General features: G+C 38.2%; 1 protein-coding gene across 2 annotated transcripts in view; it reads left to right on the top strand.

The window, feature by feature from the left end:
• LOC131047805 (pectin acetylesterase 3) overlaps window positions 1-18,559 on the top strand; it is a 229,980-nt gene that overhangs the window by 132,806 nt on the left and 78,615 nt on the right. For both annotated transcript variants that reach the window (XM_057981594.2, XM_057981595.2), the window contains one exon: window positions 17,613-17,758. In XM_057981594.2, the coding sequence (XP_057837577.2) occupies window positions 17,613-17,758 (146 nt within the window). The remainder of the gene's footprint in view (window positions 1-17,612; window positions 17,759-18,559) is intronic.

Here is an 18,559-nt window from a genome sequence, read left to right as displayed (position 1 = left end):
ACATTAGATCATTATTTCTTCCAAGAGAAGAATGTATACAAGTTGAGCATGCAAAGGAAGATCTTCTTGAGGAAAGTAAACAAGAAGAACATGGTGATGTGTGTGAACAAGAGAAGAGGTGTGATTCTGAAAATTTAGTTTGTGCATTTAGTTTAAATCATGAGGTTCATGAGTTTCCTCTTTTAGAGAGTCCTTTGAAGCTTCAAAACTATTTTGATAATGGACACACACTTGGTGGACCAGCCCCTAGTGATATACCTATTTGTGTAGAAGGAAACATTATTGATTCCATTTTGGCTAAACATGCATCACCCACAATGGAAGAACATTTGCTAAGATCTTATGAGGCGTTTTGTCTTAGAGAGCTGATTATAGAGACTAAGAGATTGCCTAATAGAAATATCTTACAATTTGATAATGTTTGTTTTGTGTTGCATACTACACCATGGAGTTGGTTAGTAATGAAAAAAAAGATCAGCTTTAGCAGCTAGGAATTTATGTTATTGCAGTAGGAGACACCTCATAGGTGAGCACTTTGTTGTCTCTATTTTTGAATTTTCAAAAATAGACAACCTCTACAGATTTTTACTTAAAATTCATAGGTTTCTTCTCTAAGGCATGTTTTACGAGGTTTAAAACTCGTATTTGTTAATATCAAATCATTCGATGGTGTGTTTGCCATCGTTGTCTGAGTTTTGGTTGGCTTTTGTTTTTGTTTTCTTAGCTTTTTTGTTCAATTTCAGGTTTTGAGTTTTTCTCTACAAGTAGGAAGTTTTTACTCAAATTGCAAGTTAATTGCTTGCAATCGGGTCTCAGAAACCGATTACAAGTAACTTGCAAGGTCGAGTCTCTGAAGCACATTTACAAGTTGTGTTGCACTATTACTTGCAAATTGGGTCCTAAGACCCGAAATGCAAGTTCAAACCTTATTACTTGCAATCGTGTTTCAAAACCCCAACTGCAACTAAAGTTACGTTGATTGCTTGCAATCGGGTTTTAGAGATCCAACTACAAGTACGTAGGTTTTTGTCTTTTCTTGCAAGTTGTGATTACTTGCAATCGGGTTTCTAAAACCCAATTGCAAGCCTTTATATTTACCTTTGCATTATAACTTGCAATCAGGTTTCAAGCATCTAACTCGATCTCCTTTATTGCAAGTTTCCTTTACTTGTAATCGGGCCTCCAAAACCCAATTGCAAGTTGATATTGCAAGAATTTTAAACACTTTGGTCACTTGAAATCGGGTCCTAGAGACCCGATTGCAAGGGGTGTTAATGCATGTAAAGATAGTGAGCAAAAGCCAGTGTTGTCATATGTTCATGACATTAAATGAAAAGAGTATGTTGTCATATGCATAGAGAGAACTTCTCCTGAAGAATTAGTATTACCCCAAGCAAGAAGATGAGTTTGGAGTTTGTTGACAAAGGACATAAGAACTATCAATGATGCAACTTGATGTTCCTAGACAAATACCTTCAGTGATCTTGATACTTCAAGTGCCAACATCTTGTTGCAGCATGAAGACCTCTTAGACAAAGGATGATGTAAATAGAGTCGTGTCTTGGATACTTAGATTAGTTTCATGGATTCATGGTTGACATGTGGCTGTCCTACATGGCTGTACATTGCATTTTCAGATTTGTCTGGGTCTACTCTATTTATAACAGAAGCCTTCAGGTGGGAAGTCTGACACAGCTCTTGAGAGGATTTTTCAGTATGCCACACACCCTGGGACAGCAGCCTATGATAGCATCTATGTAGGCAAACTTGGAAGATACAAAATAAAGGTGAGTCTCATGTTGATGATCAGCCATCTCCCACCTTTACATGGTTCCATTCATCTTGTTGTTATGCAAGAACATGTGATAAGAATTGAAGAACCACATTGCATGTAAGGTTTGACAGTATGCCTTTGTTTCATAACAATATCATTCCTTAATCACACTTGGAGAGTATATTTGGTAGATGAAGAAGACATCATGGAGCATGTAGAGGATAATAGCACTTCATGTTCGAACCTTTGGGTTTTGAGTTACATCACAAGAATAGAGGGTGTAGACTGCAAATATGACGCTAGTAATAAATAATACTTTGTTTATGTTTTGCTAATAATGGTAGTGTAATTAATTCCCGAGAGTCATGTCTATTGCTGACAGTTGGCAGTCTTAACCAACTGTCCGGTACTATTTATATTGTTTTTGTATTAGGATAGGGAGATAGGGATGATTTACAGACATTACACCTGTGAATAAAGGAATATCATTTTGGCCATATTATGTGTTGAATATCTTTTGCTATCAATTCTGTTATGTTCTATGTTTTGTTACTTCCTGCAAGTTAAAGTTGTTGCATTCAGGAGTAAACATTTTGGCGCCATTGTCGATCCGAACTTGGACCTTGAGAGTGGCGACAAGCATGGCGGAGTAATGGGCCGATTGTTTGAACAAGAAGTACAAGTAACGAAAAGTGACACCGAGGATGTGAAGACCCCAAGTCTTCTCTGGCACTGATTCTCAAATTTTGGATGAAATATGGAAGTTTTTTTTTTTGGTTCTTCCAAATTTTCATTATTTTTGTATTTTTGGATATAAAAGCAATGATATGCAACATAAAAATACTCAAAGCTGAAACTAAAGAGATACAATGCGTAATGATTACAAGAATTATATATCATTATCATTCATTAAATTTTGAAGGCTTTACACTAGCATGCATACCTGGGAATGATGTTCAAACTTCTTCAATGTATCTGCTGGTAAAAAGAAGCTGGTAGATGAATCGATTCTCCTTGAATCTGAGATGAAAACCTTCAAAATGGATGCCAAATTCTTCTCCCAAGTCTAGCACCCTTTCCTTTATTTTATTGGAATTTTTTAAACCCTTATTATGCAAAATCGCCTTGCATCTAGAATCGCCCTCTTTGCTGCAAGTAATGTCTGCTAAAAGTAGTTTGTACAGCCTTCGAAAGAGTACCAGCAACCATGGAAATGCAGACTTCTAACCCTTCTTAAGTTGGATCCTCTAATCTCATTGATTTCTTGAAATTCTTCTTCCAATTTGCACAAATAGAACCTCTGTATGAAGTTCCCCTAATTGCCACTTTCAATGGATATTTCACCACTTCAAAATGGCTGCAACACTGAAGACTTCTCGCTCTCCAATGGCTGATTGCAGACAGAAACCCTTGGCTTCTCTTCACAATTCATGAAAATGATAGAAAATGCTCAATAGAATGAAATCGATTTCATTGAGGGAGTATATATAATTCCTCCCTAGAGCTCGATTTCCCATAAAAGGCATATTAATTACATTTAAAATGTTATTTCATTAAGACTTAGGGAAAACATTTAATATTTCATTAAGTTGGGCATTTGTAATTAATCCCTCAAATGGCCCCCTTTTCATGACGAATTGACCCTCAAGTTATAACATTAAGGTATAACTTATATTATCACCTTTTAATAAATAATTATCATCTAGGCCAAATAAACATTAATAACTCCTCGAATATTCAATATTTCTCAATTTCGTTTAAACTAGGGGGTCAACCACTGCGTTTACTATTCATTCGACTGCCTTACTAAAAATAGTAAGGGTCCCTCTCTAGCATCCCTCGACTTACTATAAATAGTAAGTATGAGAAATCAAGCCCTGTAGCCCACACAAATGCCAAATCCAAAATTACCAAGCTCTGGAGGAGAATAATTACCCATTCCCTGACCAAGTCTTTGCCTCAAAGGACCCTCTATCCGACCTTATTATCCTACGAGGGTCAACTGATAGGCTAATCCTGCTAACTATCTGATGTCTAGCTAGAAGGGGACATAACAGAGGAAGAAACACCAGAAGATTGGTTGACGCAAGACTTGGTGAACTTGTGGGAGGTTGGTTGACGCAAGACGCAAGACTTGGTCAATCAGTACGTGCAGAGGGAAGCTTGGGAGAGAGTGGTCCCTGAGAGCACGATACACGACGAACTCTCAATAAATCACACAGTCTTTGATCTTCTCGAGAGAATTTCAAGGCTATTGGCATGAAATTAGATTGAACAACAAGACCGACAGGAGCAAAGGAATTGAGAGAAACGTCAGCAACAAATACTGCAATGGTATGAAGAAAGGACTAGTACGGAGGAAGAGGAGCGGGATACTAGCAGACACCATACCCTCGACAATTAATGCCCTTATGCCCACATAAGGACCAACATTCCAAAAACACACGAGAGGAGGGATTAGTAAGAAGATCTCTCCGCCTGAGAGAGCAAAGTGAAAGAAGATGGCGATTATGGGGAATCGTCGAAGACTTTGAGAGTCCAATGAGGAGTAGGAGTCGGAGTGCCAACCAAAGTGGTAGTCAGGGGAGAGAAAGACCATGTAATTGGAGTGAGTTGGAAGAGGTTGCAAGAAACCTGCCACTCTCAGACGACGAAGTAAGTGAAGATCTCGCCGACTAGGCAAATAACCAAATCCTACACTCTGCTTCAAGTGAAAGCTCGTCATCGGACCATAGTACCAGTACCACCAGCCTATCTGTACAGTCAATACGTGACAAAAGGGAAAAAAGGAACCTCTAGTCTGAAGTTGCCAAATTTCCTGAAACAAACTTGCATCGTATCGAGAAAATTTCCAAAATTTACATAAGAGTTCAAGGTTTTGACGATCGTCCTTACCAACTTCCGATCTATCCAACCAACAGGATGGTCCTACTTGAAGTTCTCAGACAACTAAAAACTTATCAGAGCTTCAAAAGAATAAGGCAGAAGGTAGCTATATCCTTTCCATTCTTTATTGGAAATATGGAAGAGTCTTGTCCGACACTGCAGGCAGCTAAAAGTGCCAGGCTAGAAATGCAGTGGTATCCCTTTACATTCTACTGGTCCAGAGCTAACTATGATCCTCACAACAATATTGGATCAGTGAATGGAGAAAGATTCAGACATAGAGTAGACATAGAGTATTTTTGGGCAAATGTTGTAGATGAATTTGACATCAAGAAAAGGTTATTGTCTAGACTGCCAGTAAGCTTGATCAGAGCGACTAAACATTTCCTTTTGTCGGATCAGCTGGAAGATAGTGCAGACTATACTTAGCCTAGCTTTGATGAGCATGCACCTATTTCTCCTATCAAATGGTCAGAACCAGAGCATGCAGACTTGACCACCTTGATGCACCCAGTTATGAAATATTCTAGGTGGTGGATCAATCAGCAAAGTCATAGATTAAGATGGAGAAACATAACCTTGACTTATGACCTGGTGGCTGAAGTAGAAGAATGTTCTTCAAATGTAGAGGCATCTCAAAGTGCCAGGCCAATTGAATATTCTAAAAAGAAAGGAAAGGTAGTTGTGAATGAAGGACCTGCTCAAAAGAAGCAAAGGCTAGAGCCATCTCGTTCTGCCGCATCAACAAACATATATGACATATTGGTCATTGATAAGTCATTGGAAGAGATGGAAATTAGTTCCCCAATTCATGGAGAAAACGTAGTCAATCCATCAAGAAAATGAACAACCTCCATCTCCTACCACCACATAAGTATTGGAATTAGATGATGAAATGGATGTTGAAGAAGGTGAATTTTAGGAAGGAATAATTTCCGCCCTTCGAGGTATCACATGTGAAAAAGGCTATCAAGAAGTGGAAGGCATTGAGCAGCCCACTGTTCCTGATTGTTTGAAGGAAAGGTTGAAAGTGAAAACACAAGAAATAGAAGTTCAAGAAGAGGATGATATGGCAGATTTCTTGGCCAAATTAGAACAGGTTGTCACAAAGAAGCCAACCAGAAGGTTTTCCACCATCCAGAGAGATGAAGCCGGTTGCAAGATAGTGCAAATAGTTGTGCCAAAAGTAGACAAGGCAAAGGGAGACATTGGTCACCATGAATATGAAGTCATTGCGATCAGTTTAGGACCAACTACCAAGAGGCGGGAAGCTAAAGACTTGGATAATTCAATTGCTTCCATGAAGGCAAGAGTGGACAAGTAGAAAAGAAGGAGGAATATAAGAAAGAAGTTGAGTGCTTGAGAGAATACATTCAACACTTGGCTAAGCCACTTAACCAAGACAATCCAGAAGCTCCTCCACTCGTGAATCCACAAGAAACAGTCAAAAGTTCTGAGAAAGAAGTAGTAACAGCCAGAGAGACCAAGGCATGGATGGAAAGCACAAGTAAAGACACAGCAACATTTGTGGAAAGGTTAGCATTGACATATGGACAAACCTCCTCTTTACTCTCCAGGATTGCAAGCATAGCACAAGCATGGGCTGACCTTCAGGACATCCAAGAAAGAATTATTCCATGTCTTAGAGAATTGAAAGAAGTTTCAAAGGAAGAACTAATTGATGGAAATATAATTGAAGCAGGAGTTGCGTATGACTTCAATAGTTGGCACTGGACATTGGTTGCACGCAGTGAAGTCTTGGAGAAAGTGAAGGCAAGATGACATAGCTGAAGTGCAGATAAAAGAAATTCAAGACAAAGTTTACCTTGTAGTTGCAGAGGTACTTGAAAAGGAAACTATCTGAGAGAAGGATATGCAGTTAGAAAACCTCAAGGACAACACACAGGAAATATTCTCTATTGGACCAGTCCCTGATGCAGAATCTGGCTAAGGCATCAAGCCTCCTGTCCATCAGAGATGCTTTCCAAAAATAGGAATTAGATTGGGAAACCACTTTTGTTGTATGTACAGATGATTTGGAAGGATTAGAATTCATTGTCAGTGTGTTGCCACATGTCATGATGGAAGAGGTTGATCAGATTGTGTCCAAGTTCATTGAACTTTCTGCCTCTCAATAGGAGAAGGGCGTGCAATCCTAAAAGATAGCACCTTGTGCCACTTGTCTTGCATGCACTAGATATTAATTTTATTTTGGGAAACTCTAATTAGGGTTAGGTTGTCTTAATCTTGATTGTTGATCTTAGATTGATCTCGGCCTTTCATTTGTTTTTAGAAACTCTATATAAACTTGTTCTCTCATTTCATTTCAGTGTGGAGAGATTTATGAAATTGTTGGGTAGAGCTACTTGGATAATAAAAATTTCATTATCAGTATTGTTTTGAAGTCTTATTGTTATTAAGTGGTTGCATGGTTGCATATTTTCTTCAATCGATTTGCTTTAAGTAATTTGCTTTGAATTTGTTAGATGAATGAAGGATTGGTAGTTTAGATTGGTAAAATTTTGCTCATACTTTTGTTGGATGGATGATTTTCATTCAATGTGTAAAGTTAGCCAGAGCTTTTGATGTGGATGCTTAACTTCTACTTTGAGTAATATTGTTCAATTGTTGGTATTATTCATAAGTGTGAAAATCTTAAGCACAACCCTAGAAGATTGCACCCACTTTGCGTAGTTGTCCAAGTGTGGCGAAAAAAAATGTCGTTACCAATTTCATCCAGTCTTTACTATCTCTTGAGTTCATAGGAATAGCTTAGCAATAGTTAGAATTCCTAAACCCTTATCCTTTTTGTCCATTTTTTTGAAATCCCAAATCAGAAAACCCAAAAACAAAGAGCATTTATTGATAAATTTGCCTAAGTCCAGCTTGTGAATTATACTAGTTGTCAAGCATAAGTCCCCCTTGTATTTCAGCGCACACTACCCAAGAAGCTATCCACATAAAGTTGCCCGTTCGCACATATAGACCTTGGAGCCGCCTTGTGGTCTTTCTCGCAATCTTGACACAAGTATTGATTTTGTTCAGAAGAGGATAGAGTATCCTTGGATATTTTATTCTAATGTTCGGTATATGATAAAACGTACACCAACACACACCAAAAGGTTCAAGCCGTACCATCACCTTCGCACCAACCAAGCTGTCCCCAATGGAACATCTGATCTCACCTAGTTCAGTCATACGAATTGCAACACCGAAAGGGTTGCAAGAGGCCACCCTTGTGGCTATTGTGTGGCAAACCGAACCATACCAGTACCATACAAATTGGTAGTAGTGTCACAGTGGCCTATATACCAATTGCTACAATTGCCACCTTTGTACCAATTGCTAGCGTACTAGTTGTTGTCAATGTACCAGTTGCTATAGTTGTACTACTTGCCATTACCAATACACCAGTTGCTAGGACCGTGTTGGGAGAGAATAGAGAGATCATGGGTGTACCTACTATGCCAGGCCGAGAGATTGATGTTGCTGTAGACAGTTGGCTAGGTACATTTGTTGTGGCACCCAACGCACCTCTACCTCCCTCACCACGGTCAATTAAAGCCAACCACTTGTTGCAGTTATAGTCGAAGGGTGGAAGGGAAAAATAGATGGAGATGGAATTGCATCCAGAGCTTGGGAAGGAGGAAGGGATTCTCCATAGAGAACAAATGGTCATAGACCTTGAGAACGAAAGCGCACTTCTGGGGGAGACCAGGTTGGTAATAGAGGAATCCACAACCGGAGGGAGGAGAGTCACATTGAGAGCTATGTTCGGGTTTCAAAACCCGATGCACAGGATGCCCTTGGGTCCGTACGTAGATTCCTGATAGAGTTAGATGACATTGCAGCGGTCATCCAGAGGGTGGTAGAGCTGGCTAGGCAAGTAGAGATTGGTTCAGTATTGAAGGCTAAGAGGATCTTCGCTTTCATGAGGGGTGGCTATGAGGAGTTTGCACAGCTCTTCACGTGCCATGGTTGGCCAATAATGGAGGCTCTAGAGATGCTAGATGGTTGGCGTCAGGTTCAAACTGAAGATCAGGGCAAACTCTTGATCACCTTGCAGGGGATGGAGATCTCCTTTAGGGAGACATTTTACCATATGGAGAGGGAAATATACTTGGTGAAAGAGGTTGAGGCAGAGAAGGTACTTGCACTGGAGAAGGTTACAATAGTATAGGGGGAGTTGGCACTCCGAATGAATCTTACTAAAACAAAACAACTACGAGCGGCCCTGGAGGAGGTGGATCGACAGAATGAACTTGTAGCAGAATGGGATATTGACTTGGCTGAGATGAAGGATCACATTGTTGTAGTTACAACATAGCTAGAACAGAAAGAGAAGGATATTATGGATGCAGTGTATATGGTAAAGACGGCTCGGGAGTGTTAGCTTGTTGTTGAGCAAAACTCCCGGCTCCGCACAGAGCAATTACAACACTTGCAACAACAACTTTCGGCGTCCTCACCTACTCCAGGGATGTCTTCTCACCTTCCTAGCTCTCAATAGTTGTGTAGAATCAGTCCTATTTTTGTTCTGTCGTCTAGAAGACAACTTCTTTTTTTTGCGGAGGGGGGGGTGGTGATGTAGACAACAAATATGCTGCTAGTAATAAATAATACTTTGTTTATGATTTGCTGATAATGGCAGTGTAATTAGTTCTTGAGGGTCATGTCGGTTGCTGATGGTTGGCAGTCTTAACCAACTGTTCGGTACTATTTATATTGTTGTTGTATCGGGAACAGGGAGATAGGGACGATGTATAGACATTACACCTGTGAATAAAGGAATATCATTTTGGCCATATTATGTGTTGAATATCTTTTGCTATCAATTCTGTTATGTTCTATGTTTTGTTACTTCCTGTAAGTTAAATTTGTTGCATTCGTGAAGAAACAGAGGGCTGTTCTACATATCTAAGCATGGAATTTTTAGCCATAGTTCATCGGGTTAGAGTTCTCACAATGGTGATAGATGGTTGTTTCACGCTATTGATCACAAAGACGTGAATTTGGTCCTTTAGGATAGTAGCTGGGTTGAGGATTTGGAAAGACTGGGATCATGATGAGTTGCTTCACAGCTTTGGGCATAAGGATGCTTATATCAAAGTGGAGTAGTGGAAGCTTGAAGGAGATACATGTGGGAAGACATATCAAGGTCCTAGATTAATTTGGGATCCAGGTATTGGTTGGAACATTTGAGCTTAATGCAGATTTGATACATGTGATTGGTTGAGGACAAGCAATTTTGGGGTGGGAGGATTGTAATGTCCCCTTTCTCCGAGTGATCTGCTAGAAGAGATTATTAGCCTATTTTATTCCCGTGGACTAATTAGATTGATGCAAGGCAATTAATTAAATGTTAAATAGTCGTAAGTCCTTGGGATTATTTATATTTAATTAATTAGCATTTGGCCATTCTTTAGTTATAAAGTGACAATAATGATAATGTCAATGACAAATTATAACGTAAAGTCACTTTTGGAGGGAAAAGTAAAAAAAGAGAAATAAAATAAAGTATTACTTTCGTAAAGGAAAAGCATTATAAAATGAGGAAAAAGTGAAATGAGGATTCATTCTTGAGTTGTTATTTTCAAAGAAACTTTTCCTTGAGAGCTTTAGCTTGCAGGTTTAGTAAACCCTAGGACGGAAACCCTAGAGGTTTTGTCTATTTGGACAGAAACCCAGATTAGCCAATTGTTGAATTCATCTCAGGATTCACAATTGCACAACATTGATCAGTTTTCATGAAGATTCAGTGGTCAATCTTGCAGATTTTCAGAGGGTTTGTTATTTTATGTATGGAGGCATTTCAGGTATGTGTTACTTGATGGCATTGGGCATTTTCTGATTTGTAACATGTGTTTGTAAACAACAATACATTTCTATATCAAAAGAATACCACTGGCTTATTTAGATTCTCTATATTTCATTGATTGATTTCCTTGAAAATCTATATTGTTCATCTTGCATGTTCAATCTGCATGTTTGCATGTCGCAATATTACATTATGATGAAACAAAACACGAGTAAAAATGAAAATCGAAATCAGATTTGAAGCATTATCTGAGTTCGGGATATTTCAATTTTGCAGGATTTGGATCAAGGATTTATCTCTTCAGGTTTAGCTAGGTTGGCAAGTTCAAATTTGATAAGCTTTTGCAGTCATTAAGTATTATCTTGATTATGATGGTCACACTAGTGAGCGTTAGAAAATCCTTTAGGGTTGTGTGTGTAGAGATTTAGAGAAATTTTAATATTATTTAAAACATTTCATATAGTCAGCTACACTTTGATATTGTACACTAGAACTCCAAAGGAGTCCAGGTTTGAAGGAAAGTTTTTCAAGTCTAAGTGAATCTTAGATGCAGCTTTTGGTTAGGGAATCTCGGTCTGACGTAGTAGTCATAAAAGGGGTGAAATGCTTCTTTGGGGAAGTTTAAGCCTTGAAAATTTAGCATTAAATATTTTGGGTTTCTAGCACATCATATGGGAGCCAAAGGCCTAACGTAGCATCTTCTTTTGCCTTTTGTGAAGATCACTAAGGCTGATGTGGGCTTGGTTTTGGATTGTGAAGTTTATTGCTAGGAGATGTGGCCTATTCTTTCACTCGCCTCATGACCAAGGAAAGTTGAATATCTTTTATGGAGGACACTAGACCCAAATCGTGGTGATAGAAAACAACAAACAAATTAAAATAATTGTTGTTTCTGGAAAATAGAACACAATTTTGGGCTACATGAGGTTTGGGAAGAATTGAGGGCTTGGAGGTAGCTAAATTATTAGTCGCTACCATGTGATTTGAGGAGTGGTTGACTGAATACTTCAATTTGTTCATGCTTTCTAATTCCATAGTCGCCATTTGGGAAATTAATGGCCATTTGTGCGACATTCCAATTTGCAACTTTTGATCACCTTGGTTACCTGGAGAAGAAGAGGCATTGGCTGGTGTGGGACATATTGTTGGTCCCTTTGGTGGGTCATACAAAAAGGAGTAGCACTATCCTTTGAAGCTAGTTGATTAAGTGTATGCACAAAAAATTGTATCATCCAGTCTGACTTTGGTCCCTTCTAATGATCGCTGTATAAGGTCAGAAAATGTTTGTTATATTTGTTTGTGACAGAAGTTATTACTGAAATGTTGTAATTAAATAGTCAACCTCTTCTTAATCCTTGTATGAATTGCAAAGTATTGTTATGACTTATGCTCCAAATAATATTGCATATCTGAAACTGCAAATAAAAATCTCATCTCTCTAATGCCATGCAAACTGTTGATGAAATTAAATAAGCTGCACAAACTTTTTAGGAAATCAGAAAATATTTCTTACTCCTGCATGCAAAACATTTGATAAAATCTCCATTCAATGAAAGAGGGGAAAGTGCAAAATTGGTTCGAAACAGGGGTAGAACATTAGTGTCAGAGATGGGTTTTTCTGCCAGTATATGAGTTTTAATCAATGATTGGAGATGGCTAGTAGAGAAAAGGTTTTTTTTAACAGAACATTTCCGAAAGTCATTCAAACTTGTTCAGCCTAGGGTCTCGGAGAAAGAAATAGAAGTGGGAAGTGTGCTTTATGCTTTGGGAAAGCAACTTGAGTTCCGCATCAATCAAAGCATGTTCTTCTTAGCAAGTTGGAAGAAATGGAAATGTATTTATCAAACTTGAAACAGTCAGGTTTTGAGACTTGGAAATGGGGAACGGAAGTAACTTTGATTGCACTAGTTCAACCCCACATTATGAGATATGTAGATAAAGACGTGAGACTTTCAGTCACCGGTTGTCTCAATGGAATTATGAGAATTTCAGCTCCTAAAGCACCCTACAATGATGACATATTGAGGGAGATACTATAGCTAATTAGTGACAGTTATCATGGATTGGGTGATACCAAGAGCCCTTCTTTTGATAAGAGGGTGAAGATTTTAGAATTGATGGCTATGTAATATCCACCCCTCAGACACTACAAATTTTTTATTTTAAAACATGTACAAACTCAATTGACCAAGCTTCTAGTTCTAGCATAGAAGTGTCAACTTCATAAGTTCTTCCATCACCATAGTGGTGATAACTCCAGTCCACCACTTCTGGTTACTGTCAAAGGTAGTAAGCTCCAAAGGTCAAAGTCATCTCTAGACCTAGATTTATGCCTTAAGGGTTCATTCCCAATGACCCTTCCTACGTATCCCTTGGAGGGAATTCAAAGGCTTCGTAGTTCACCTAGACTGTTAGAGGGAGATCTTTCTCTCCTCTTGTATAAGATCCTTGATCTCTCTTTAACCTTGATTATTAATTTCATGCGATCAATTATCTTAGTCCATTTCAATAGAAGATAACTATTAGCCATCAAGTAGCGTACAAGCATACACAATCTCACAGGAGTCATATCCTTCCAATATTTCCAATTCCATAGAGAGTGAGTCGAGCACACTTCCCATATACACATTTTGACTAGCATGTACATATCACACACATTATGACTAGCTTTGGATTACATCACATATACATAGTGACTAGCTCAAGCTTACATCACATATTCATAGGGACTAGCTTCAATATACACGTTGTGACCTAATCACACATCACCCCATCCCAAATGGGGACCCCTCTACTTTTAAGGCCCTCTCGGTCATTTGGTTTTGGTTTTTGGGGTCTTTTGGTGGCAATCTCGTCAATCTCTTTGCTTTGCAAGTGTTTGGGGGTCATTTGATCAAGTCTACTTTTCATTTGAGCGAATTTAGTAAAGTCTAGGGCTCATTTTGTTAGTTTTAGGGTTTTTGCCTTTAGTCCTAGATTTTAGGGGTTTCTGTAAGGGCTTTTTGAAAAACTGAATGCAGAACTAGAATTAGGGCCCTTCAAGGAACCTCCCAGTAAAATTTGAGCGAAATCGGAGCAACTTTCTATTTTTAGAAAGTTCCTATTTTTTAGGGATTTTATTGTGTCACAGAATGTCTTCTTCTGCCAAAAATAAAACTTACTATTTCTAGTAGTTTCTATTTTTAGTAAGTTTCTATTTATAGCAAGTCGTCTGATGTCATGTTTTGGGGTCTAACACTGACATTATGAAAGTTTTCTATTTTGGGAAAGTTTGTGTTTGACAGGATCATTCAGGCAAGCAATGAAGATTGAACATTCACGACTATTTCTAAATCCGGAAAGCCAAAAGCAGACACACTGGATAAAAAATGGCTGTGTTGGCATCAAGTCCCAAAATGGAAGGCTCGAAAATTCATGAAGTCCAGGAAAACACTCCAAATTCGCAAACGGCATCCTGATTCGGAAGTGGCTAAAGTCAACTAAGTCTGGACAAAGAGAGGTCAAAATTCCATGCTAAAGTGAAAACTCCGCCCTAAAGGAGCTTTGGGCGCTAAAACCTCATGTCCAGGGATAGTGAGCAAATTCATGAATTCCATGCCTTATGTGAAATAGCGCCCTAGATGAAGGATGGGAGCAAAACCAAAGGGAGTGTGGAAAATTGCAAAATAGATGGAATTCCTCAACCAATGCAAAATGGTGCCCAAGGGATAGTCAGGGTGCCAAACTTAGGAAGGCAGGGAAAGTGTTAAAATTGAGAAAATCCTTGACAAATGCAAAATGCCGCCCTAGGAAGCAGTAGGGCGCTAAACTTCAATGGTCATGGAAAATGATGCAAAGCATAAAATTCCCTCCTCAAGGCTAAAATGTGCCCATGTCCAAGTCAAATCGCTAGGAGGTCAACAAAGAAAGATTGATCATTGGAGAATGATGAATTCCATGACAAAGGGAGAATTGCACCCAAGGAAGGTATAAGGGCGCCAGAGTTGATGCAACATGGAATTCATAAGCAAACCTCAAATTCCTTCCTCACCAAGTTTTGGCACCCAAGGCATGACTAGGGTGCCAAAAGGAAAGAGTCGTGGAAAACAAAGGAAGTACCAAGTTCCTTGCCAAGTGGAGAATGGCGCCAATGCATGGGAAAGGGCGCCAAAATCAATGAACCTTGGAATTCATAGCAAAGTAAAAATTCCTTCCTTAGAGCAAATTAGTGCCCAAGGTAGGGATGAGGCGCCAAAGTGAGTAGAGTGTGGAAAATGGGGAAAACAATGAATTCTTTGCCTTATCAAAAATCCGCCCAAGGCATGGTGAGGGTGCCAAATATAGGTATTCAAGGAGAATCAATGAAATGAAGGAATTCCATGACAGAGTAAATTCCACGCTTAAGTTTGAAAGCTCAAGGATGGAAATTTCCAGGACAAAGGAGAATTTCGAGGGTCAAGGAAAAGAAAGCAGCAATCCCCTCGCGAAAAATGTTAAAATTTCCATTTTTAGCCACCAAATCTCATCGAAATCCGAAATTTTTTGTAGATTTGGACTCGTGAGAGAATTCTCTCTCCAATGGACCCGGGTCGTAAATTTTAGGAAAATCCCTAAAAAATAGGAGATCATGAAAAGACGTGGAAAGTTCCCTCCAAAGCAACAAATGTCAAGCCATGGGGTTAAGGTGAATCTTCAAGGAATCTTCCAATTTCCCTCTAAAATTTGAAAAAATGGAAACCGGTGAGTTGGCGAAGGAATATTCTAAGAAAGACATGCGACTCAAAGCTCTAATGAAGATTCCGAAGCAAACACTTATTAATGGGAAAGTAATCCAAGAGAATGAAATTTATGACTTTTCCCAATGGTTCTGCGTCGTTTGCTCAGGAAAGAATACCTTCGAAAAGTTTAGCATGGAGTCTTTAACTTTGAAAGACTCAATTAGAAGGGTGCAAGAGGAAGTGATCAATGTGATTGAAGGACTGTTCGCAAAGAGGCTCAATGAGGATGGAATAATGACGAACTCCTTGAAATCTCAATTACATGAGTTCTTCTTTGTAGGTTCCTTTTCTAAGGAACATTTTCAAAATGTTTCCTCATTTTCCAACACAATGAAGAAGGTGCAAGAAATGGAGTGGGAGAATTTATTTTCCAAGAGCGAGGAAGAAATCACTTTGATGGAGTTCGACATTGAAAGCATGCCAAGTGTCTCTGTAGGGGAGCTCAAAGCCGTTATCGCCAAGTTTATCACGTATGCAATTAATGACTGGGATAATTATCATCCATTCTTGGACAATAATTTTTTTGACTTAGTGGTGATGCATTTAGTGCTGGAATATTTGGACTTAGTGGCGGCTTGGTCAATGCATGTTGAATGTATGAAGAATCTTTTTGTATGCAGCCGCCGTATTAATGATTTTATGACAGATTCCTTCTGCATGTAGCCGTCGCATGGAGAATGATGGGCATTTATGTTTGCATGAGGAATATTTATGGTATTTTGGGCAAATTTGATGTAATGGGGTGCATTTAATGCACAAATGGATGCCATTTTTGGGCATATTTGAATTTATTGTATATGGGCTTAGTGGGTATTAATTGCTGATTCCCACCTTGTGACCCCCCTCATTTGTGAAGGAGGAGAGATTGTTGTCAGAGATTGTTGCTAAGAGTTTTTGAAGCAAACACTTAATACATTGTTCTATTGTTGGTGTGTTCTTGTGTTGGTTTGAAGCTCGCATGGTCTCACCTCTTCGTATAGATTAGATTTGCTTTCATGTTGTTAGATGAATTGGATTTGATAGGGTTGCTTGTTGCAAAGTCCGTGCTCATACTTTTGGTGTGCAACTAATTGTTGCATACTGTGTAAAGTTAGCCTGAGCCTCCATTAGATGTGTATGCTTAACTTTGATTGTCAGTGGAGATTGTTCGATTTGATGGTTTCCATTGCTGATTTGAAAATCTTTAACACACCCTTTGAAGGTTGCACCGCCTTCGTGCAATTGTGCTCTGCTGGCAAAGCGAAGCGTGGTTGGATTTCACATAAGTAATCGCGTCTCCTTGTTCGTAGGATTAGATTAGTCTTAGCCTATATTTCTAAACCCTTCACTCATTTACTTTCTGCATATTTTAAAACCCAAAAAAAAAAAAAAATAGAGCTTTCATTGCAAATCATTTGCGTAGAAATCCTTGAACCTGCAAGTTTATTAAGATCTTCTTTGAGCATACGTAAGGCCCCTTGGGTTAACAGCAAACCCATCAACTAACTTAGTTACATCCATGCGCAAAAGGAACCTTGAGATTAACCGTTTGATCTTTTTTTGCAATCTTAGTATAGGTCTAATTTTAAACAAGAGAGAGTGAAGTGACCGTTGGAAACTTTATTCTGTGTTCGGCGTAGTCCTAAAAAACACATTATAAATCCACTTATTGAAATATAAATGCATTCTACTTTCATATTGTTTTCCCCATTAATGTCTGATTTCCTTACTTTTTTAGATAATTCTTATCACTACAGACTTTGCATAAAAAGGTGCAAATGTAGTTTACAACTATTTTTCACTTCCAAGTGTTGTACCATTAAACGTATTCAGAATTCTAACCACACTATGACTAGAAGCATCTCTCAAAATATAAAATACAATAAGACAAATATGGCTAAAATATAATGCAATTCCAATCAATAAATTAAACTGTTAATTCAATCTAAATAATAAGCATAATGCTTATCTGTCTTGTGTTAAGATCACAGATGATTGAAAGGAAAGGAAAAATACAGAATAATTTGTTAAATAAAATATTTACTCCAATAGTGTTCATTGCCATGACAACACATGCACCCTAGCATTATTTTTCTGTACCTCAAAAGCAATTGGATGATAAATGTGCATGTGCTGTAAGATTGAGTCAATTTCAATGCTAAATTTATTTTCAGAGTATGAAAATCATTTCATTGAATTTTGAAATTTTGAGATTCCTATGAAGGGTTGAATCATGGATCGGAGGCAACATACCACAACGAAAAGGATAACATGATTTATCAATAAAAAATGCATCTGGAAGTACAAATGATAGAAAGCCATAACATGCAAGATATGCTAGGATATGTCGATGCATCTTATTTATTGATAATGTTTACTTGATATCTTTGGAAAACAGGGTACAGAAGGCAGATGCTTGATGCATTGGAAACCTCTAGGGAATCTAAAACAGCAGGCATGTTTATTAATTCATGCTTTTCACATTGTCAATCGGAGAATCAAGACATGTGGTTTACTCCCATCTCACCAATGCTTAATAACAAGGTAATTTATGATTTGGAAAATAGATCTGATTTGTTTTAGTTGTTTAAATGATTTGAGATTAGCATTGTTTTTACTAAATACTAACTGTATAGTTATTTTGTAATTTAAATATTTTTTTAATAGGAAAGGATAATCAATTTAAATGTAAGAAGAATATTTACAAAATGTATACCAGTTTTCTGCAATAAAAAACACAAATCAGGAACACTCCTTCAAATTCAACCTAAGCAATTGAAAAAATAATCATTCTACCACAAAAAAGAGTACCAAAATAGATGTAGATAACATCCATCCAAGTACGGAGTTGACTAGTGACATACAAACAAAATCAAGACTGATATGAATGCCCTTCCAAAAACCAAACCCCCACAAAAAGACCAATTGAATCTGTTTGAATGCCCTATTACTATCAAGTATCAACCAAAGACCGCTTATAACAATATTGAAAGTCACATGAAGCTTTTTGATAACAACCCATCTTGATATAAAATTCTTGGGCCTGAATTGGCGCCCTATATAAAATTAGCACAACTGCCCTTAAATTGAATGATCCACATTCATTAGACCGAGGAGGTGAATGAGAGTGTTTCTCTAGTAGCATGGATGCCTCCTTCATGATCCCTCTCTTTGTCACAGTTTTGCTTGTATCCACTAATTGACATCTTAGTCAATCTCATACAAGAAGTGAAAAACATTTATCACAAATTCTAGCTAAGTTTTTGGGTTGTGGATGTTTCGATGACCTATTGGCTATTAGCTATAGTGCACCATAAAGTGCAATTACTGGTTCTCATTTGTGTG

Source organism: Cryptomeria japonica, chromosome 8 (genome assembly GCF_030272615.1).
Source record: "Cryptomeria japonica chromosome 8, Sugi_1.0, whole genome shotgun sequence".
Taxonomy (NCBI): Eukaryota; Viridiplantae; Streptophyta; class Pinopsida; order Cupressales; family Cupressaceae; genus Cryptomeria; species Cryptomeria japonica.
The sequence above is the reverse complement of the archived record's forward strand: the minus strand, read 5'-3'. Positions and strand labels throughout refer to the sequence as shown.